The 22,164-nt window shown below is 35.4% G+C and overlaps 4 protein-coding genes across 5 annotated transcripts; 2 read left to right on the top strand and 2 right to left on the bottom strand.

Annotated features, from left to right (window-relative positions):
- Positions 1-714: 714 nt before the first annotated feature.
- Positions 715-3,614, top strand: LOC143599271 (uncharacterized). 2 transcript variants are annotated; one of them, XM_077077267.1, is made up of 6 exons: positions 715-860; positions 928-1,262; positions 2,225-2,954; positions 3,035-3,131; positions 3,220-3,274; positions 3,377-3,614. In XM_077077267.1, exons 2-6 carry the CDS (start codon positions 1,080-1,082, stop codon positions 3,440-3,442), a joined length of 1,131 nt encoding a protein of 376 aa, XP_076933382.1. In that variant the 5' UTR covers positions 715-860; positions 928-1,079; the 3' UTR covers positions 3,443-3,614. The 2 variants fall into 2 exon arrangements, with proteins under 2 accessions (XP_076933382.1, XP_076933378.1); XM_077077263.1 differs by having other exon boundaries at positions 715-1,262.
- Positions 3,615-6,844: 3,230 nt separating this feature from the next.
- LOC143599264 (uncharacterized) lies at positions 6,845-10,474 on the top strand. Its single transcript, XM_077077254.1, has 5 exons — positions 6,845-7,549; positions 8,728-8,786; positions 8,894-9,022; positions 9,118-9,253; positions 10,133-10,474. Exons 1-5 carry the CDS (start codon positions 6,851-6,853, stop codon positions 10,457-10,459), a joined length of 1,350 nt encoding a protein of 449 aa, XP_076933369.1. The 5' UTR covers positions 6,845-6,850; the 3' UTR covers positions 10,460-10,474.
- Positions 10,475-11,044: 570 nt separating this feature from the next.
- On the bottom strand, positions 11,045-14,738 carry LOC143599567 (uncharacterized). Its single transcript, XM_077077486.1, has 8 exons — positions 14,237-14,738; positions 14,022-14,159; positions 13,645-13,833; positions 12,745-12,882; positions 12,322-12,658; positions 12,117-12,246; positions 11,757-12,046; positions 11,045-11,671 (listed from the first exon to the last, which is right to left on the bottom strand). The coding sequence occupies exons 1-5, from the start codon at positions 14,678-14,680 to the stop codon at positions 12,479-12,481; spliced, it is 1,089 nt and encodes a 362-aa protein (XP_076933601.1). The 5' UTR covers positions 14,681-14,738; the 3' UTR covers positions 11,045-11,671; positions 11,757-12,046; positions 12,117-12,246; positions 12,322-12,478.
- LOC143599019 (uncharacterized) lies at positions 11,393-12,360 on the bottom strand. Its single transcript, XM_077077088.1, has 5 exons — positions 12,322-12,360; positions 12,117-12,246; positions 11,976-12,046; positions 11,757-11,891; positions 11,393-11,671 (listed from the first exon to the last, which is right to left on the bottom strand). The coding sequence occupies exons 1-5, from the start codon at positions 12,358-12,360 to the stop codon at positions 11,393-11,395; spliced, it is 654 nt and encodes a 217-aa protein (XP_076933203.1).
- Positions 14,739-22,164: the final 7,426 nt, after the last annotated feature.

The following is a 22,164-nucleotide window of genomic DNA, read 5'->3' as shown; positions in this document are numbered from 1 at the left end:
TGTCGCAGCTTTGGTCAGATCTTTTGTCCATACCTTGGCAGGTATAGTACAAAAGGTCCTCCAGTAGCGTACGGACTGGCTCATTTGGGTGGGAGAATTCCCGGCTTTGGGCGGGAGTATTCCCGGCTTGCTCATTCCCTCTTCAGGTGACATTACTGAATTATTTGAGTTAGTGCTTTGTGCGTGTAGCCTTGCTGTGCGGGTAGCCTTCCCTGATGGCTAGTATCCGTAGCTGCGGGAACAGGCGGAGTACGTCACCATTGGGAGGCTTTTCCTGCGGGAACAGCTTGCGTACTGCACGTAAGGACGTCGCGTCTCTGAGCATGGTTGGTCATGCGGATCCAGTTGGTCTTTGCGCAGACGTCCCTCTTTAAGGTGAGTCTTGCGAGTTCAACTGCGCAGACGTCTCTCTTCGAGGTGAGTCTTGCGGGTCCAACTGCGCAGACGTCCCTGTTTAAGGTGAGTCTTGCGGGTCCAACCGCGCAGACGTCCCTGTTCAAGGTGAGTCTTGCGGGTCTAACTGGACTCTGCTGGGACCTACCTCTTCAATGGGTGACCTTTTATTGAACATTTCTTCAATTCTGTCAATCAAATTCATGGAACTCATCATTACATTATTGCTGATTATTGTTTTTGTGTGACCTACAATATATTCTATATATTCGTTAAAATTTTCAAACAGATTGCAATACGATTATAAGACTGACAGACGGTTATAACTACATTCTCAGAAAAGGTTGGGGAACAATCCAGTGAATCTCAAGATGTAAAAGTAAAGCAGCCATTAAAAGAAAAAACCTCAAAAGCTGAAAGACGGGCTCTCCAAGAAGCTCAACGGGCCGCCAAAGCTGCTGCTAAAGGTGAGTACATCTTATAAGTTTGTATAATCATGAATTTGATTTCATTTATGTTTATTACAAATTCCAGCAGGAGGAAACGGCGCAGCAAACATGAAACCCGGAAAAGTCAACACTGGTTAAAAGAAAGATAACTCATCCTCTATTGCAGCAGCACCATCCGAGAAAAAGGTAGTCGATCATAAAGATAAAGATAGAAAAAAAGACGTCCCGCATCCGCGAATGCAGTTTGATGATACGACTCGTGTAGAGAAAGCTAAAAAGCGCGCGGTTGTAAAACAAACGGAGGTTAGAAACCGAGTTGAGCTTTTTAGGCATCTGCCTCAGTATGAACATAAAACAAAGCTTCCTCATCTTGAAATGAACTTTTTTGATCTTAATTCTGTTCATCCTGCTGTTTACAAGGTACTTTTTCCATTAATATCCTTAGGTTTATAGGGGTGTAAACGATCCGAGCCGAGGCGTACATGATCTGCCTGAGATTGGCTCGTCAAAGATTGAATCGATTGGAGCTAAATGAGCTCGAGCCCTAGTTTGTATTGGAGCTTGGTTAATAAACGAGCTTGTGCCCGAGTTCTACATATCGAGCTTGACTAGGCTTGCGTGCCTAAACGGGCTTATTGCTTATATAAATTTTTTAATATGTCAAATATATATTTACATAATAATTACTATCATATAAAATTGTGATAGTAGTTAAGGGCGTGCATGACATCAAAAAAGCGATGAAAAGTCAAAATAACCCAACCAAAAACCTGAACCTAAACAAAAACCAACGTTTTTTTTCTATTGTACAAATCAAACTTTCAGTTCGATTTCGGTTTCGTGTGTATTTAAAATCGAAAAAACGAACTGTTTTATGGATTTCGTTTTTATTTTGAATTATTGTAATTGATAAGAATTTAATAAATAGCATAACCCAAATATTCTAGCCCAAATGTATAACAAATAATTAATCATTAATAAACAAATTATCTAGCCCAAATTCAGTATATTGAGCCAATTATATATGGCTCAAAATTACAAGCCAAAATGGTAAAACTTAAAACACCGAAACCAAACAGTATCTAAAATTTTAGAAATTGAATTTTTAGTTTTTGGTTCTGTTTGAGCCCAAAACTGACCCATGCACACCCCTAGTCTAAGTAATTACATAGTACATATTATATTCTATATATAAAGATTTATAAATGTGTATAAATATAAAATAGTGAAATAATTAATAAGCTGAGCTTGAGCTCTCTTAAGTTAAACGAGCAGGTCGAGTCTTTACAAGATCAGGCTCGGCTCGTTTACACTTCTACTTTTTCTTTAAACTCATTCAATCCGATACTCAAACGGCCTGGTGGCTTTAAACTTTTAATCAGGTTGGCTTAAGGTATTTAGCTGGTGACATATCAGGCGGAAACGCGCGGTGCATTGCAATGCTTCAAGCATTTCAAGAATCCATAATGGACTACTCTACACCACCTGAGAAAGCTATTAACCGGGACTTAACCGCAAAAATAAACAGTTACGTCTCGTTCCTTTCAATCAGCATGGAGAATGCAATCAAGTTCGTCAAAACCCACCGCATTGCCAACCTTCCATTAACCCTATCTGAATCAGAAGTCAAGTCAACTCTTTTATCTGAAATCAACTATTTCATAACCGAAAAAATAATATTAGCTGACAAGGTGATAGTACGGCACGCGGTGACAAAAGTCAATGACGGGGACGTCCTTCTTACATACGGGTCCTCGTCAGCAGTTGAAATGATACTTTTACATGCCCATGAGCTTGGGAAACGGTTCCGTGTTGTGATTGTGGATTCCCGACCTAAACTTGAAGGTCGGTTGTTGCTTCGAAGGCTCGTTGGAAAGGGTGTTACTTGTACTTACGTTCAAATTAACGCGGTTCCGTATATCATGCATGAAGTTACTCGGGTTTTCCTTGGTGCTTCATCGGTATTGGCTAACGGGACCGTTTATTCTAGAGTCGGGACCGCGTGTGTTGCTATGGTTGCTAATGCGTGTGGCGTTCCTGTTATCGTATGCTGTGAAGCGTATAAGTTTCATGAGCGAGTTCAGCTCGATTCAATCTGTTGTAACGAACTCGGTAAATATTAGTTCTTAAAGTTGTTATATATGTGATTTTGTGGTGCTATTTTTTTCTTAGATTTGAGCGTATTAAACCAGGGGCTCCGGATGTTATATCTAAAGTTCGTGGGAGGGCGGATGTGAAAGATCTGAAGGACGTGACTGATAATGAAAACCTGCAACTTCTTAATTTAACGTAAGCGTGATTTTGTATGTATAAACTTTAAATTTTCTTTGATTTTTCAAGTTGTTAATGGTTTTTGTTGTTGTCCCAATGGATACAGGTATGACTTAACGCCTTGGGATTATGTTTCAATGATTATAACTGATTATGGCATGGTAAGTTTCCTAAACCGTGTTTCAATGGTATATTCATTTGTGTTGTAATTATTCGGTTTGTCTGATGATAAGTTAATGCTGGAGTTTATGTTGGATTTTTAGATACCTCCAACTAGTGTTCCTGTCATTGTTCGAGAGTTCCGCAAAGAACATATATGGAGTGGCTGATATCTGAGGCCTATACATTGTCTGCTTTGTAGGTTTTGTTGTAGGTTTTGCTATTCATAGATAGTCTTGACTTGTGTAGAGTGCAATATTCGCCTCTCCGAGATTTTTGGTGTTTTCAGTTTTATCGTTTTGACTGGTGAATTTTGGGCAGATCATTTCTGTGGTGCTATACATGGGGTGGGGATGTTTTGATGGAGTTATATATTTGCAAAACCAAATAATTTTTTAATTTTATTTTTACAGTAGTTTTGATTGGGTGGAGTTATAAGATTGATTAAGTTTTTAAAAGTTGAAATGAATCAAAGATTTCTTTGTTGATGGATTAAATAGAGATTGTTGGATGTTGCAACAAAGGTGATAAGGGAAATCACTACCCTCTTAGTGAGAATTTAGAGAGGTGATCACTTAGTGAACGATTAAAATATCATTACCTTGCTTCATATTCACTAGCTATCATGTTTAGTGAAACGATTCTAATAATGATCACTACTTTGCTTAGTGAGACGTAATTAGTGGAGATAGTGGATACCTAGAAGTAAATATAAGGTGTAAAGGTGGGTTCGTTAACATCCAACGAGCACTATAAACCGCTGTGTTGATTTCTCTATCTTTTACTTGAACTCTCTTATAATCAACAAAGATCTCAACTCTATTGTGAGATCGTAGACCATATGTTTGTGATTGGCAATGGTGTATTAAAGATTTTGGTTGGTTGAACATGAAACGGGATTGGATAAAAATATGCACATTATTGAACTCAAATATGAATGCTTTAATAATCATAAAAAGGCTATATTAGGCTTATGTCAAAACAATTAATGGTAAGTCTTCATTCGTCCAAGTTGCAGCATAACACAAGTTCTTCAATCAATTGAAGTGCAAATATTCCATAGCAACAGAACAATGGTGGTCTATTTCTTCAAGAATATTTTACTCCATTCTTTTGGAAGCATGTGTGATCCACTATCAATGTGGGAAATTAGCTTATATAAGAAATTGGAAGAAGAATGAGAGGATTGGCTACTTTCAAAATTTATGCAAGACTACTTGCTCATTGAGGAAGTTGACAATATCTTTATTATTCTTTCAATGGAATCATATATATAAATTAGTTATATAACTATTTGATTTTAGCCAGACAAGTGTGATTCTAGAAATATTTATTAAATAATCAAGTGTGACTCTACAAATATTTCAATACTAGTTTTCTCTAACAACTTTTCATACCTGTTTAGTTTCCTCTCATTCAGCTACCCATATCTTACATACTTCAAAAAGTAAATAAGAAAATATGATAAACTAATACACGAATTTCAAAAGGACCATAAAAACAATTCAGTTTTAGAACTTCTCAAAAAACTGTAGCTATCAGTTCGGTTAAAAATCAAAACAAAATCCGTAAAGATCCTAGTTTGAATGAAAACGAAATAATCTATATTATATATAATATAGGAGTGAGTGACCTCTTAAATTTTAAGAGGTACCACTCTTGTTGCATATAGTACAAGTAGCAATGCATATAATTTTAATAATTTAAGGGTAAAATAGTCTTTGTTTATTCCAAAATAATATACAATTATGGTCCTTCAACTTCAATAAAGTTTTGTTAATATATTAAATAGTTACACATTTCCCCCCTAATTATAAACCATCTACCCCACGGATTTTTAACGGTCGTAACTTTTTCACACGTTAATATATTTTTTTAAAAAAATTACACCATAAAAAAGAACATTTTGTTCTCTGTAATTTGAGTATAGTATTACTATAGTTTATTAATTTTTAAAAAAATAACATGTTACGTGATCGGTTATTACCGACAACGAGTCGAGCATGTTCGGCTAATGGTGTTGGAACGGGTTAGGATTGGAACAGGTTAATACAAAAAGGGTTACTTTAGTTCATGCCGGGATGAGTTTAGATCGAAAGGGTTCATGTCAAATCGGGCTTCGGGTTAAAACATTTTCGGGTCGGAACATGTCCGTCAAAACAGACTGGGTTTTGAAATTACTGTACATTTCATCTTTGCTTCTTGCTTGTTGCCACCAGTTATGCGCATTCAGGCATCAGTTACGTGGATGATATTGTTTATACAAATCGGGTTGCTTGCGTATAGGCATTATGTGACGCGCTTACTGGCACTGATTACACATCCGAAGCCACATTAAATGCATATCATCTTCGGGTTACGCACATACCGTTGCGAGGTTACAAACGTACTACCACCGGTTGCGTTTGCGCATACACCGCTGCATCGCGCGGACAACTGACTAGTCTATACTATATATAAAGAATGAGTGAGGGACCTCTTAATTTTTAAGAGGTACCAAACTTATTGCTTTTAGTACAAACTATAATGCACAAGATTAAGGCATTTTAGGGGCAATTTTGGATTTTGACAATTTTGTCTTTTAGCATAACCAAAATCATGTACGGTTTATTTTTAATTTATTAAAAAAATTTACAAGTTTGGTCCATTAACTTTAATCACATTTTCTTAATTTATATAATAGTTACATATATACCCTTTATTTTAAACCAACCACCCTGACGACGTTTAAACGTTTATAACTTTTTCACACGTTAATATTTTTTTAAAAACAGTATACCATAGAAATGAGTATTTTATTCTCTTTAATTTGAGTATGGTATTGCTATAGTTTTTTTCATTTTAAAAACTAAACGTGTTACGTGATTACCATTAAAGACCGACAAACGAATCGGGCGGTTTCGGTCGTTCGGGTCATGGGTCTAACATGTTAAGGTTGGAATGAGTTGATACCAAAAGGTTAATTTGGTTTGAATCGGGACGAGTTTGGGTTGAAACTTGAAAGGGGTCAAGTCATACGAATTTCGGTTAGAACATTGTTAAGCGGAACGGGTTGTGGGTCAAAACGAGTTCAATGTAGCGTTACGTACGCACCAACACCTGACTGAGCGTGCACAATTGTTGTGTGACGTGCTTACTAACACCGGTTAAGATTCCAATGCCGCAATACGAGCATACCATCGTCGTATTATGCGCATACTATTGTTAAGTCACGCACATAAAGAAACAGTAACAGTAACACCGGTTACGCATCCGATGTCATGTTTGCGTGCAACCTCACCGCATCGCGCGGGCATGCAACTAGTTTTAAAAAATATTTAAGAAAAAAAAAGTAAGAGACTAATTTAGTTAATACTTTTAAACAAACCTACAAGCAAATAATTTTAAAAAATATTATTATTCCATACGAAATCAACCTCTAGTTGTTCAAAAATAGGCTTCCAATTCCAACAGACCTTCTAGAACGTCAGCGCAGTCTAGAATATCCATCCAAACTGTTCGTTTGTTCTTCTTCAACTACTTTTCCCCCCATTTCCCACTTTATTTCCAAAATCACATTCTTGAAACATCAATAATCCATGTCCACTTGTTGCCTAGGATGTTTTGTCGGCCTAGGCTGCCTCCGCTGGGGCTGGAAACGCTGCACACACACCGGCGCCGACGACAGCGCCTCCTGGCCACCCGCCTCCGCCCAAGACTTCGAACCCGTCCCCCATCTCTCCCGCATCGCCCTCGCCGTCTACGAGGACGACCTCCACCACCCCCGCTTCCCCCCAACCAACGGAGGCTACCGCTTAAACCCGGATTTCGTATTCAAGCGCGTGGCCTACCAACACACCCTAGGCCACGCGCCCCCGTATTTAATATACGTGGACCACGCTCGCCGTGAGATTGTAACGGCCATTCGCGGGTTGAATTTGGGGAAAGAGAGTGATTATAAGATGTTGTTGGATAACAAGTTGGGGAAGCATATGTTTGATGGGGGGTATGTCCACCACGGGTTGTTGAATTCGGCCGTGTGGCTGTTGAATGAGGATTCGGAGAATTTGAGGCGGTTGTGGAGGGAGAACGGGAGTTGTTATAAGATGGTGTTTGTTGGCCACTCGTTGGGGGCCGGTGTGGCTGCGTTGCTCACGGTGTTGGTGGTCAACCACCGGGATATGCTCGGTGGGATACCCAGAGAGATGGTCAGATGCTATGCGATGGCGCCCACTAGGTGTATGTCGTTGAATCTTGCGGTTAAGTATGCTGATGTTATTTACTCAGTCATCTTGCAGGTATCATTGTTCTTCCCTAAATCTGATGTTATTTACTGGGAACTAATCGATGGTTCGGTTAATCATACTGATTAAACGAAAATTGTGGCTCGGTTATGGTTGTAGTGTTGGCACAACTGAATTAGACGAAAATAACTTATTTACAGTTTTACACCGACTCAAATTCTCTGCACTTGCCTATCTGTCATATCATACGGGCCATATGAGGTCACATGATCTATATGAATTTTGCAAACCACAGACATATTACATCAATATAAAGCAAACTTTTACATCACACACCTAAAAATTAAAATTGAGGGGTGTCCATGGGTTGGTTTTGGGGCCAATCGAACCAAAACCAATATTTGGTTTGAGTTTTTGAAAACCGTTCGGTTTTGGTTTTTTTCGGTTTTCACAATAAGTTCGGTACGGTTTTACCATTTGGGCTTGAAATATCAATTTGGGCACTTTTGTTAATTAATGGTTAATTGATAGCCACACATTTGGACCTAAAATATTTGGGCTACACCATTTATTAATTTCTTATAACTTACTTTTAATCTGTTTTTCCGGTTCTAGTTCGGTTTTTGTTGATAGCAAATGCTTAAACTGAACCCATAAAATTCACTAATTAATATACATAAAAGCAAACAGTCGGTTTTTGTTTGGGTTTGGTTACGTCGGTTTGTCCGGTTACAGTTTGCTTATTTCAGTTTTGTGCACACCCCTAGCTTGTATAACACCTTATACGCGCCCAAATTTACATTTGCACCATATCATGCGTGCTACGGCCCATGTGATTTTGCAAAATGTATATGGCCCATATGACTTGACAATGGTGTGTGGATAGTATAACAGTGTTGCGCGCATATTAACCTACCCTTTAAAATGTTAACCAACCAATGTATGATACCAATCGGGTACCCGTTACTCATTAGCAGTTTCGGTTTGCTTGTTTTCATGTAGATGTTGGGTCTGCCCCTTTATATTATTACATGGTTAAACTTTACTGCTTAGGATTCTGTTGCCTTTAAACTAAACAAAACACCAACTTGACATGTCATATACTCGACTATACTTCTTGCAATTATATATTCATTTTCATTTCATGTTTTCAGCAATTTTAAAATACCATTTATTACATGTTTGAAGGGATAATAATGATTACTGATGGTGTTTACCAAAACCTTGTACAGGATGATTTCTTACCTAGGACACCCACTCCACTTGAGGACATTTTCGAGTCAATCTTCTGGTTGGTTCGCTAAACTCTTAAATATTATGCATCAACTCCATCTTGTGTTGTGGGGTATAAATTATTATTATTATCATTTATAAACCAGGCCTTGATGCTTTCAACAGCTTGCCCTGTTTGCTACTTATGGTTTGCATGAGGGACACGTTTATACCCGAACATAAGAAGCTCAGTGATCCAAGAAGACTCTATGCACCCGGTCGAATGTTCCACATTGTTGAGAGAAAGTTTTGCAGGTAAATTGACTCGTTAGAGATAGAACAACTCAAATCGACCCATTTAGGAATAAGTGAGTTGAAATCTGAATAATGGGCGTGCGTCTTGTAAATAGGTGTGGAAGATTCCCTCCCGAAGTGAGAACAGCAATTCCGGTTGATGGTAGATTTGAACATATCGTGTTGTCGTGCAATGCTACGTCTGATCATGCAATCATTTCGATCGAAAGAGAAGCGGAAAAGGCTTTACAAGTAAGTCATATGCTTGTGTTCTTTTTCATGTCTGATGTTCAAATCTTAAAGATTACAAGTGGCAAAATAGGTGGGTCGGGTGGTTTTGGTAACGGGTCAGACTGGTTTTAGCTTGGGTTGAGACAGTTGACATTGACCCTTTTGTCTACCTTTTGTATATTGGGAATAACTATATTAGATATGATTACAAACTTTTTATTTATTAAATAATTGGATAATTTCTCATAAATAAAGTGATCTAGGACAATAAGTATATGAATACATGTTAGACCCCCATTTGGTACGGGTGCTAACAGCTCATGTTGGCGGGTCCAACCACACACAAACCGGAAACCTGAAAATTGTGTCAGACACATGAACCTGAACATGACACGAATGTTTACAGGCTGACATAAATACAACACGTCTAACCGGATTTGTGTTATTTCTTTTACATTTTTATAAAAATCATAATTTATAAGTAAACACACAAAATTATGTCTTATTTATAAAACTTGGTTATAATTTCTTTTTTAACTTGAATCTTGACAAAAACACCCAACCATGACATAAAACAAAATTTAAAAAATATAAACGGTTAAAATGGTCAACACATAAACCCGCTAGGTTGACCCAAGCATTTTTGGACTAAACAGTTTTGGACTAAATCCAAACCCACTAACTTCTTTTTAGGTTTGTGTCTTGAATCTGTGTCTTGTCAATAATCCACGCCCCTGATCTATAATACAATCTTAGTTGACCCCTATTAAGTAAAGAAGTCGTGCCACTTTGGATAAACCGAGACGTAAATTTAGTTTAGTTCGGGTTTGAACACATGGATCCTGGGCCCACAACCTTTTGTTTCGTAAACATAACCAGAGCGCGGTTGGTTTGTTGCAGTTATTACAAGAGAGAGATGACAAAGCTACTACAACACCACCAAAAGTACAAAGATTTGAGAGGCTACAATCTATAGAAAAAGACCACAAGGAAGCACTTGAAAGAGCGGTTAGCCTCAAGATACCTCATGCGGTCACATTGATTAACTCAGACGAGGAGGAGACACGCCTGTTGACTGACAAAACCGAGAAAGATTACAACCAAGAAGAGGAATTGACTTCAAAGCATGAAGTTGGAGATGCCCCCCTAAGTACACAACTACCTGCCTCAACTAACTGGAAGGAGTTAGCTAAAAGACTGTTGAGAGACCCAAACCATGGATCCTAAACTTTTCCTCAATGCATGTTCATATTGTATATTTCTATTTTGTGTAGTTCTTATTGTATTTATTTATTTAATCATGTTGTATATAATATTTTTTTGTTGTATATATATTTGGCTCTTAAACAATGCATAATCATGTTGTATATAAGATTTTTTTTGTGTATATATGTTTGGCTCTTAAACAATGGTTCTCTTTTAAAAAAGTTATGTCAAAAGGATAAGTTTAAAGGGTCGTGATATTGGCACACCCACATCTATTTAGACACCCTTAATATGGTCCATATTGCCTAATATATATGGCCTCAAATCAGACACACAAGTGTTTTATGTCATACATGATATGCCTCATATTGATCAATATGACCATATGAGGGTGTGTAAATAGAAAAATAGGATGTGTCAATAGATAGAGCCTTAAATTTATAGAAAAGAGGAAACTGTTGTTTGCATTGGGATTTTAAATGATACCACCTGTTGGTCCAGTTTCCTTTTAATGGCCTATTCAATTGATATAAAATCAAAGAGATATTGTTCGTTTGGAAAAATCTGAAAGAAAAAGAGATTTTTATTTACACAATTTATGAAGGACAATGTACCTAACTATTGATCCTCCTGAGGGAGATGTTACAATTAACCTAACTATTATTGACACCTTGGAAGAAATAGCTTAAACTTATAAACTCTACTCTCCATTGATTTGAGAAAACATAATAGTATTTATATAATATATAACATACAAAAATCATGAGAAAACAAACCATGAATATAGCACACATTCTTGTCACATTAACCCGCATAAAACGTTACTATTCTAGTATTTTATTTAAAAAAAACACACACACCCTTTGTCTATGCTTGTTCTCTATCTACGTCTTACTAAAGCACAACGATACGAGCTCCTAAAGCGGGTTTGTTCATCTTATTCAACCCATTATTTCAACTATTTACCTCGATACCCTTATTGTCATTTGCTGCCTCAAAGAGAGAGAGAAGTAAAAAACGAGACCAATCAACATCTAAATGTTCCTTCAAGTTCCATACTGGATGGTCTTTGATGATAACCGCCACCCCAACCGCCATTGTAACTGTCAGAAACACTGTTGCCTTCAAGCAACCATGCCCACGCGAAAACTTGCCTAAAATAGCCTTGCAGTGCTTGTCGGCTTCCTTCAACAATGCTTCACGGTCATCTCCACTAGCAATCGCCTTCTCATTCTATATAAATAATTACTGTGTTAACCACTATTATATAAACAGCATAGTTACAATAAAAAAGCATAACAGCATTGTTTAAGATTACCTTATCCCTGAAACTATTCAAGGCTGATTTCAAAGGATCAAGACTCGGAAGCTTAGCCGAGTGAATATTCCACTCATCAGACAGTTTTCTTAGAAGAACCGCACTAGCTTCCAGATGATCCAGATATATATCATCCTGTTTTGATTTTTACAGTGAAAACACGAGAAACATTAAAAATAAATAATCAAATATCTAAAATAACATTCGTTTACCCATTGCTTGTAAAAGTCTGAAATCAGTCAAACACCATAAGAATATGTCACTTGCTTCACTTGCCAGAGCAGAGTTGCCTGTACAATTATGATATTTAAGATATTTTAATAATTAATACATTAAGTAATATTTCTAAATATTTATTACCTTGACCGGCCGCTTTTGCAGCAATGTGTAACAGTTGCTGTGTAAGTTGCTTCATAGCTTTACTGTCCAGGGCAACAGCAAGAGCAACTTCCTTTAAGACGGGATAAATGGCTTCAAATCTATCAGTTGCCTGATACACCAAATGTATTTCAAATTCATGTTCAAATTAAAAACTATGGTTATGGTTAGTCTAAAGAAGAGTCACCTTGACACGAGCTGTAGGAGCAGGGAAGGTGGATCCCATCAGAAGCTCGAGGGAGGGTGGTGGCACCACGCGCTCACCTTTTCTCACAGCACCGTTTACTAAGATTGTACGCGCTTTTGGGAAAGATGATATCCTACACAAGTGAGCGAATGAAGTATTAACATATAGGAACTATAAGAGGCTGGTGAACCAAAATAATAATAAATGTTTCAAATCTCTTAACTAGTTGCAAAATAAGGTCCCGGGATTGGGGGTTACAACCTGATTTACTGCAAATTAGTGGCAAGAGCAAGTGGACCCACATGAACAGTCCAACAACCAGGTCACCTTGACTCGCCTATTAAAAATTTAACTCGTTATTGAAGCTAATTCTTTTTACCTATAGAAAATATGATACTAGTTATCTTAAATGGTTCGAGTTACCTGTGTGATGGTCCATAATAAGACTGGAAGCTTTTCTGGCCCTTGATATTTGGGGCTATCTTTTATTATGGGTAAAACACCGATCAATACATCGGGTTTACACCGTAATATCATTGCTAAGACCACAAATATGGCAACCTGTAAAGTCACAAATTGCACGATGCTCCATAAATAGGCAAGAAAGCAATAAAAATGTTGTTTTTGTAATTATTTTTTCGTGTTCTTGAGTTGAAAGGAACTCAGGAAGCTAATAAATCTAAACATCAAGGGTAGTTTAGTCATAAACAATGTTTATAAAGCTTTGATAGTTTTTTCTTGTCAAAATGTTTGATATTTGGGAGAAAGTTTTGAAGATAAAAACAGTGAACATTTCCCACAAAATTTGTAGGTTATTTCCTTCTTTCCAAATCATTCCTTTTCTCTAGGATTTTTAATCTCACAAAAACAGGTCTAATGCGCATAATGATATATATTGCAGGCATCTGAACAATGCAAATAGGATTGCCAACATAGTATGCTGAAATAAGAAGTTCATGCTATTAATCTCATTCTTTCTATTAATAGCAACTTTATCACGATAAATATTACTGTATATACACGTATTGAATGGTAGATTCCACAAGAATAAGAGGTGTACTTAGAATAAACCCTAAGTTGAAGATTCTAAGACTCTATAAGATACCCAAAACCAGACAGTCATCATTCAAAGTCAAAGAACAGTCCTCATTCTTTCTATCTGTGCAAGATTCTAAAGCAAGACAAATCCCTAATAAGAACAAAGACCAAAGCATCTACAACTATAACAGAACAAATTTGTAGTTTGAGAGCATCTACAGTCTACACTAAAAGCAATATGAGCATTATCCCCAACCACGTATAAAATAAGCCATGGTCCATTACCTGAGATTTTGAACTTGGCTGCTGAACCACCTTCTTTGAAGCCTTGCTGTTTCCTTGGTGGAGAGCCAGGTCAGCGAATATGCTATCTAAGGACCACAAAGTAAAGGACCCGAGGGCGTCTATCAGTTGGTGGTTCAGCCACTCTGCGACCGTCTTACAAACATCTTCAGATATATGTGACAAAGGAATCTGCATAAAGAAACCAAATAAACTAATCTAATAAAGGACTTTTCAAAAGCAACATATTCCAAAAGCTACATCAAAATGTAACAATAATGAACATTTGAAAAATCTTCTAAATCATTAGAAAAGTAAGTAGCCTACCAAAATCATGAACTTAAACTTTTAAAATTACTTAAAATAGATAAAGTGTTTACATCAATCATCTTTTCGATAGCAGCTTCCTTGAGTATTCTCATCCACGGAAACTGAGAACTGTTAACCGACGCAAACGCCCGACCGAAATAGTCCGCAAGTCGCATGAGCCGAATGTCCGGTTGCGATTCGTACGATATCTGCACCAAACAACAACACACATTTCAATCTCGTGTTCAATAATAATAATAATTGATGTATTAAAATGTAGAATTACCGTTACATCAGCTAGAAAAACAGCCAGATCATAATCATTAATCTTCAATGCAGCCTCAGCAACAGTAACTTTAGCCTTCTTCAACTTTTTAGGTTTAATCTTCTTCTTCTTCATCTCTCCAGCGAGATTCTCCGCATCACTGCCGTGATCCTCAACGTCATCCGCAGTTATCTCACCGGCGGTAGCTTTTTGAGATTCAACCTCAGCCACTCTCCGTCGACGATCCTCCGACATCTGTTCAATCGAACGGAATACGTCATCACCGGCACCGGAGTTCTGATCGGAGAACTGTTGAGGCGCCTTATTAGCGAATTTACGTCCTGATTTCTTATACGACACCGTTTGCCATCCGTGATCGTCGTTTTGGGCATGGCTGGTGCCAATACTGTCTGCAAGCTCAATATCCTTCAAAATTGCTTCAAGTTCTGATGAATTTGACTCCATTTGGTTGTACAGCGCCGGAAATTGAGACGTCTCCGGCGGTCAATGGTGGTCGCCGGTAATAATAAGAATAGAAGGGAGGGGAAAGGTATATATAGGCGGAGAGATACGTGCTTCGGTCTGATTATTATTATATTCTTAAATGACGTATTTGCCCTTCAAAGTTGAATTTTTTTGAAGTATTAAAAGTTTTAAAGTTTATGGTTATGGCCTTATTTTAAAGGTTAGTTTATTCCATGAGATATGTACGTGGTTTTGTTACAACTTTTTAGAGTATTCTCATCTCTATCTCTATAATTACATTAAAAAAATACTATATTTCTTTTTTTTGTTTAATTAAATAATATTTTGTATACCTTTATCATTACAATTTTCTCTCTCCTCTACTCATAACCAATCTAACAAATATTAAAAAACAGATAGGGGCAAACAATGTTTCCCAAATGTTTCCGCAAATTTACAAAAAAATCACCACATTTCTCTTCATCCTATAATTTACACTCACAATCACTTACAACCCCACCCTATAATTAGCAAACTTCCCACACATAATTATAGGGGATGGGAAGCTCAATTAGTAACTACAAGTTTGATATTCGGTCTTAGTCAATATGTGTAGCACATATGGTGTACTTGTGTGACCATTTTTTTCATTTAGGATGTAAGTTTGAGCTCGGCTCCGAGCTCGTTATCTAAAGCTCGTGTTTGGCTCGTTAGTTGTTTTTTAAAGCTCAGGTTAGGCTTGTTTATTGTTTATTAATTAATTTATATACTTTTATTATTATTATTATTATTTTATATATTTTGAAAAAAAAACAAACTTAAGCTCGGCGCGAGCTCGTGTAGTACCTTAAGCGAGTCAAAGCTCCACTCGAGCTTGACTAGTTAATGTAAAACTAATACAAGGCTCGACGAGCTTAAATGAGCTCCCATACAAGGCTCGGGTTCGGGCTCAATTAGTAAACGAGCTTTAGGGCTCGGCTCGACTTGAGCTCGAAAAAGCTCGGCTCATTTTGACATTTTTATCGATCTGAACATGAGTAGCCCATCGACTCGGCTCGTTTGCACCCTTATTTTCCTTCATGATCAAAGAATAGAGATGGGAAAATGTTTCACAATAACGAAGAAATACTATGGTGAATTTTGTTGGGGTCAAACTGTGATTGAAATAACCAACTTAACTTAACCGAACAATTAATCAATGGTTCAGTTAAGCCATAATGGATAGACCAAAACATGGAGTTCAGGTTTGGTTTTGGTGTATCTCGCATAACCGAACTAACCGGGCATAACTTATAATACATATAGCTATTCAAAATATTGAATATGTTATTGTTCTTTATTATATTTATCTCTAGGCATTATATATATTATTTGTAACAGATTAATAGATACTCAAGTCTTTTGTGTTGAATTGCAAACGTATTTTTTGTGCTTTTTGCTTGTCTTACCTTTTATTTTTTGCTTTCGGTTTTTATCATTTGTTTCTTAGCGTTCGTATAAAAGCAAGTCAGTTTATTGTTGCTTTGATAGTTTACAAAGTTACACAATACAGTTATCTAGCTAGAAATCTGGTTTTTTTAATTGTCAATACTATGGATGAAGAAAATAAGTGTTATAGTAACAGAAGTTGCGTTCCCAAACACAACATACAAACAATGTGGATATTGGTATATGATGCTATGAGAATCACACACTATGCAATTATATCGAATACACATTTAACGTGTGATTAATCAATGAACACAATTTATTAAATAATGAAACTTTATTACTATTCTATCTATGATATATTATATATATATATAATATATTAATTTGTAACCTTCCGTTGCCCTTACTTGATTAGTTATTTTTGAATCCATCATTATTTGGGTTAGTTTCATGTTATCTCCGACTAATCACCGCTGATTTGGGGCATTGGCTTGATTGGGTGTTTTTCAAATTTCTCACAGCTCCAACTGGCGGTCTATTTAGGGGTTTTTTAATTTGGGGATTAATTGATTGATTAGGCTTAATTTCATGCTATCTATGGCTAATCAACGCTGATTTGGGGCATTTAGTTAAGAAACTATATAATTTAGGGATAATGTGATTAATTAGGGTTAAATGCCATCTAACATATATGCCTACTGTTTGATTGTACCCTCAAAAGTTAGGTTAGGGGTTTTTTTCTTCATTCAGTTAATCTCTGTGCTTTTTTCCTTCAGTATTTCAGTTAATCTCTGTGATTTATACTATGTTGGAAAACAGTGTGATTAAGCTAAGGATATTGTCTCATTTGTGTTTTAAACCGGAAATTGTTGTTTAAGTGCTTTGTCAGTTTGAACTTTTAACATAAGGGAAAATGCCATACCACTTTTAAATATTAAATTCATGTTGAATACAATCAGTGAAGTAATCGAAGTAGTAAAAATGATTGAATGCCATGAGAAGGGTAAGGATAAGCATAGGCATATTTAGGCTCATTCATGACGTTTGCAAAGTGATGAATTTTGTGGTGCGATTGTCTTGAATAAATGGAGTATAATGTCGAATATATGACTAAGGGTAAAAATAATTATCAATATATAAACAGGTTTTGATTTGGAGTTTTAACATACGTTACATGCCTTTAACTTTACAAATTAAATTATGGAACTCAAATTTGTTTGTATATGTATATCGAAACTACTAAATCAAGAAGTCTACGCATGGATTTGGATGAATAAAATTGAACATTTACTTTTGTTCTCTACTATTAATTTAGAAAGTCAAACCGGCAAGCATTTGAACTTTATTTTGAGGATTAAATATAATGTTATTTTATGCAATTGTGATGTTTTCTATATTAGCATCGTATTGATTTGGGGGAAGAGGTGTGGCATGTGTAAATTGATTCGAGTTTTCGAGTTAAGTGTCATGTCAATTTTGTTTCTTTTAAAGTTTCAATCTTGCAAACTTATTGATTTAAGTCCAGGTCCTAATGAGCGTTTAGGTTCTTGCGTAATCGTTTAAGAATTTAATTTGGAGAGGTGACAGTGAAGGTATAAACAAGGACTGAGACGTTGCTTTTGGTATGTTAAGTTGTAAAAGAGTTGGTTTTTGAGGCCTGATTCGATAACACCTTATTTTATGCTGCAAGTATTTGCAAGCATAGCTATGTCCATGTTTTTTTTCTTCAGATACCTGTGTATTATGTTTATTACCCATATCTACATGTTCGCTAAGCTTGAAATGTGGCAAAATAGTTTGTTTGGGTTTATGAATTCAAAGTAATAGAAGTAAAAAAACAATGAAAGAGTTTGTTTTGTGTGTTATGTGTAAACTGATTCAAGTTTTTGAGTGAAATTTGATGTGAAAAAAGGGTCAAAAACTATGTTATTTTTCTCTTATGTTTGTATGTGTATGTATATACAGGTCTTTTTAGAGGTTTACAAATTACATTGTGTTGAGAATTGATGAAATTTTTAACTTGAGCAGAATAGACTTAACCGGAATCAACCCGCCAGAATATTGGTACGCCTGCAGATCAATATATGTATGGAACTTAGAACCAAGGACATACACACTTTTAGATCATTCGGTTTCAGTCGAACGAATCAAAAATCGAAGCAACAAAGATTTCTTTTGACGCAGCTTTCTTTGCCAACTTTCATTTATAAGTTGGACGAGCCTTTGCTTATAACGTGTTGTGGTTATTTTTGCTCCATTTTCTTTAATGATTTGATCTATGATTTCATATTTTTGTTTATAAGTTTAAAAAAAACCACTGCAGATGTGGCCCAAAGATATAGTCACGTTTTTAGCTGTTTTTTTTCTTGCATGATATGCAATTAATTAAATCTATACATGTCATTAGGCCTGTAAACAAAGCGAGTGACATGAATGAAGCATGTTCATGTTCATTCATTTGTTTAACTTTAATGAACGAATGATTGAGCATGAACAAATAGGCAACCTGCTTCACCTTATGTCGCCTCCCGCCGCGAAGCCTCGGGGTAAGATACTAGTTCCTAATAATAAATGAAACAACGTAAATCAATAATAGTTATTATTTATTTATAATTATGATAAATTAATAAAGATTGATTTATATACTTTTAAAAGTAATCTTCTAATTAACCTTATGTTCATTAACCTAGTTGGTTAATTGGTAACTAATCAACATTTGATTAAACCAATTCATCATAATTTAGAAACAAACTAGATACACCAAGTCTAGTTGGGTTTAAGTTAATCAAAACTTATTTTGTTTTAGTGCATGGTATAAGATCATTTACAATGAAATCTTCCGTCTATCCATATAAATTAATCATACTACCATACATTATCACAATACAACATGTGTGCCAATTATCACACATAGTCATTAAATTACCATATATTACCAAAACGCCATAAAAGGGTCATTAATCTCGTGACACTACCTTGGATTTCTACAATACCACATTCGACTCAACTATCACACATACACATTAAACTACCATAGATTACTAAAACACCATAAATTGGTCAACATAATGCATACGCCTTATAGTACCTTGGATTTGCACAATACCACATACGTGTCAATTATCACACATAAGTGTTAAGACTATAGATTACCACGTCATCACAAACAGGTCAACATAATACATGCTCGTTACACCACCTATAATTTCCACGATAGCACATACAAGTCAACTATCTCACATAAGCATTATGTGTATACTATTCCACATATACATATTATATTATCTGGTTGCACCCACCTTGTTGTCCCATAATTAACTAGGGCATATCATCTGGTTATGATCAGGGCATCTCATCCAATCTAACTGCACTAACTTGCAAATTTCATAATCAACTAGGATATCACATCTGGTTATGACAACTCGAGTGCTCGTTTATTAATACATCCAATCACACAAATCGTGTAATTATTATCATATATGTGATTATCTACCTGACAACATATAACCGTGTGGTCATTTATTACCCTTGTGAATTATTCGCCCACCTACACACAACCGTATAGTCATTTATTATTTGAATCACCAACTTAAATCACAACCTAACTCACACTATAGATTATCATATACCTTTAGCATGCAATTATCATTCACCTTTATCCGCAATTGTTCCTTGTAACCATGTCCACTTTGAGCTTAATACCTTAGCTTGATAAACACTTGCCTATCATAATGTATAACATAATGAGTATTTACCTCGAATGTCATCCTAGCAAAACAACCTATAACATTCGGGAAATTAACTCGTAACACCCCAACCACCGGTTAAACCATTCATACAACAACTTACTATCCTAATAATGGGTCTCTAAGATAAAACATACATATTAAGTTTACTTTACAGAGTTTTACCTTCAACAAAGGTTTTCAGGTTTTTTTACCGGTCATCATGTCGTCCATCCGATCACCACCGGAAAATAGTACTACTACTATCGATAGTTGTCACACTCACACAAAGGGGATGGAATGTAACAAACAAAGCAACATAAATTAGATTAAGACTTATGAAGAGTTGAACGCCATTAGAAATACTAGATCTAACTAGTACATTGATCTAAAATCATCTAAGTTAACTGATGACTTGAGATTTAACCACTAAGCATATTGATGTATATAAATTTATACATCTTTTTAGCACTAAACATATCTCCAAACAGGCATAATATCATCAATAACATTATAATAAATAACCAATAATGCTTATAATTCTATTTCTAGGTAATGATAGCCTTAAAGAATAAAACGAGTTCATATACGAAGAAAACCGGAGAAAACTGTGAAAACTAACTCAACACATCCCATATTGAAGCAATACATACCCCATGTTGCAAGCATACGAGGAAAAAACAAAATTCAGAAGTCCCAACATAGCCCATATTGACACCACTAAACCACATGACGAAAGTACAAGAAGAAAAGATAAAAATTGATGAAAACACGGTCCATGTTGAAACCAACACGCCCCATGGTGATAGTATAAGAGAAAAGATAAATGGAAGCTTCTAAAAATCACCATGGTCCGTGCCCGGACCCAAAACGGGTTGTGTTCTCACACATGGCTTACTTTCTAACAACATACAATTAATACTATCCGACAAAACCATCAACACAGGTCGTGTGTCACTTAACACGGGTCGTGTTGAGACGCCCTGATCAGCCTATAAATACCTTGTGTCTTTCTTCATTGAATGAAGAGACTTGATCACCATAAATATTCCATTAATTCATTTCATCCACCTCCTTTCACCACCATTAATAAGGGCATTATCTCATCCATTCATCTTTTGAAGATTAATAAGATTAAGCTCTTGGAAGAAATCATTAGCATCAAATATTGGTTATCCAAATTAATTTGATTATGTTTGTATCTATTACTTTGATGTATAACACTATGCATATATTGGCTAAACTTTCATGGTACCATATTGGTTTATAAAGATTCTTAACTAAGGTTTAATAATATTTGTTAAACATGCGATTGGTTTATATAAAAGTAAAGATTATGTTGTAATTATCACTTGATGTGGAACGTTATATCACCTTTAAAGGAGACACCAAATGCTGATCTTGATGATAAGCCGGGGAATTGCCATTTTTGTGAGACCTTGTTTGACAAAACATAAATAATATGTACGTGGACCAAACGAAGTATTGATAGTAATTAATCATATTTAAAATGACAACGTTGGCAATGCTGTGAAAATGGGTTCTTAAGGTTAATCCACTAAAATTGGTTGGTCACTTGTCAACTGAGTGTATAACATAATCTATTTTAAACAACTCTTTGATGGCTATTACAAAGTTTTATAATTGTCCAAGAGTTGTGCGGGTTAATACTTGGTAATTCAATGTTAATCATTTACAACTTAACTAATTTTAATTGGTATTTTAAGTATGTGTTAGTATCCTTTCAGAATTTTAAAAAAGTTAAGAACTTCTAAAAAATATTTTTTTTAAAGTTTTTTTTTTCATATATTAACAATGTTTGAGAATAGTTTTATCATCTACCTATACTAATAAAAGAAAAAATTCTGGACACATGACATTCTAAGGTTAATTATCACTATCAGATTCTCGCAAAAATCACTTCTTTTCTATTGATGGAAAAGAAAAACAAATTTTGGTTCTAAATATAGTGTTGATTATAAATTCAACATACCGTATTAATTGGTCAATATTCATTTATTGAATTATCAATAATATAAAAAATATTAATATAATAATAACGTGTCATAAATATATTTTATTTAAAATTGAAATGTATATATAAAAGAGTTTATGTTTAAAAGGTAGATTAACATACAATTTTTTTAGACATCTTCATATCGAAGAAAACTATAATAATTTTTTTTTATTTTTTTTACAAATATTCGGTCTTAAAAATCATAGACAAATTTTCCATTTTTTAAATTTATTATAAGACTATTATGGTAATTGAATAATAGTGTGTTTATAAGGATAACATGAAAATTGTTTAAAAAGTAAAATATGGTG

Source organism: Bidens hawaiensis, unplaced genomic scaffold (genome assembly GCF_021521415.1).
Source record: "Bidens hawaiensis isolate Kalapana, Puna unplaced genomic scaffold, B.hawaiensis_p1.1 tig00001920_1, whole genome shotgun sequence".
NCBI classification, from domain to species: domain Eukaryota; kingdom Viridiplantae; phylum Streptophyta; class Magnoliopsida; order Asterales; family Asteraceae; genus Bidens; species Bidens hawaiensis.
Note: the sequence above shows the minus strand (reverse complement) of the source record. Positions and strands in the feature narration are given on the sequence as shown.